Genomic DNA, 1356 nt, shown 5'->3' on the forward strand with positions numbered 1-1356 from the left:
TTTATATTTAATAAATTTTTACTTAGGATTATTTAAACAAATATTTATTAAAATTTAGTATTTTTCTCAGTGTACAATATGTGTAAAAATCGTACCTTATCTGGGAGTTCTCCGAGAACCCAAGTTATCATGTCAATATCATGGACCAAGCAATCGTGGAAAATAGCGCCAGATACTTTCAAATAGTCTAGAGAGGGCAAGGGAGAATCACGAGAGACTGTTTTAATCATGTGGACGTGTCCGACCTCTCCTTTGCGAACTCGTTCTTTCAGATTTGAATAACTCGGATCGAATCGCCGATTGAATGCGCTAAATAGTGGCTTGCCAACTTTCTTGGCCATCTCGTAGCATTTAACGGTGTTTGGTCGATCCTCTGCTATGGGTTTTTCACAGAAGACTGCCTTTTTTGCTTCCAAAGCTTTAATAACTATACCTTCGTGTGTGTAAGTCGGCGACGCCACGAAAACCGCATCGACACTTTACAAATTGTGAAAAGCAGGCATTACTTGTTTGATTATACAGATACATTTGTATTATAGATTTATATTATTTAGATACAGAAATTGTGTAATTCATGTTAATTTATATATCATTTATAATATATAATTTATATTATACATATAAATTTATATTACAATATAGATACTTAATTTTTTATTTTAATTTAAGTTTATTTAAGTTAATTATTCGACAGCGTTTTCTTAATTGATATATACTGAGGAAAAAATAGTTTAAATTAAATAAATATTTAATAAATATTATATAATATAAATATAATATTATAAATATATAATAAATTTAAATAAATATTTATTTGAATACTACCAAACATTTAGTTAATAAGAAGAAGTGATTGTTAAATCAAATGTTTTTATACCAAATAAATATATTTTTATATAATAATAAATATTTAATCGGTTCTATTCAAATAAATATTTATTGAAATTTAGGATATATTTTTTCTCACTGTAACTACTTACTTAGGATCTTTGAATACTTTATCAGACTGCTTGCTATTTAAAAAGGTAACGTTGTCCAGATGCCAGTACTTTCGCAAGCTTTGCCAATTACTCTCGACGTCATCAACAATATATAAAAGTTGGACACGTTTATTAGAATTCATAGTTGCTAAATGTATCGTTCCGGCGCGACCCACGCCAAACAGAGCCACTTTAATTATCGGTTCGTTCTCCGCTTTCAGGGCAAAGTGTTCTAAATATCTACAAAAGACATTTCTCTAATATCCATTTCTACAATATCGAATAATTTTAATCTCTTAAAAGATTTAATAGTATAATTTACTCTTTATTTTTTTCAATTTTAAAATTAGAAAGAGATTAGAAAGAGATATAAAAA

At 28.1% G+C, this 1356-nt stretch overlaps 1 protein-coding gene across 1 annotated transcript in view; it reads right to left on the minus strand.

The window, feature by feature from the left end:
- The window catches only part of LOC105621305 (trans-1,2-dihydrobenzene-1,2-diol dehydrogenase-like), an 11248-nt gene that overhangs the window by 78 nt on the left and 9814 nt on the right, over positions 1-1356 (minus strand). Inside the window, exons 3-4 of the mRNA XM_012202771.1 lie at positions 981-1220; positions 96-477 (exon numbers count right to left, since the gene is read on the minus strand). Of these exons, the coding sequence (XP_012058161.1) occupies positions 96-477; positions 981-1220 (622 nt within the window). The remainder of the gene's footprint in view (positions 1-95; positions 478-980; positions 1221-1356) is intronic.

The sequence above is a fragment of the Atta cephalotes genome (genome assembly GCF_000143395.1).
Source record: "Atta cephalotes unplaced genomic scaffold scaffold00032, whole genome shotgun sequence".
Lineage (NCBI taxonomy): Eukaryota > Metazoa > Arthropoda > Insecta > Hymenoptera > Formicidae > Atta > Atta cephalotes.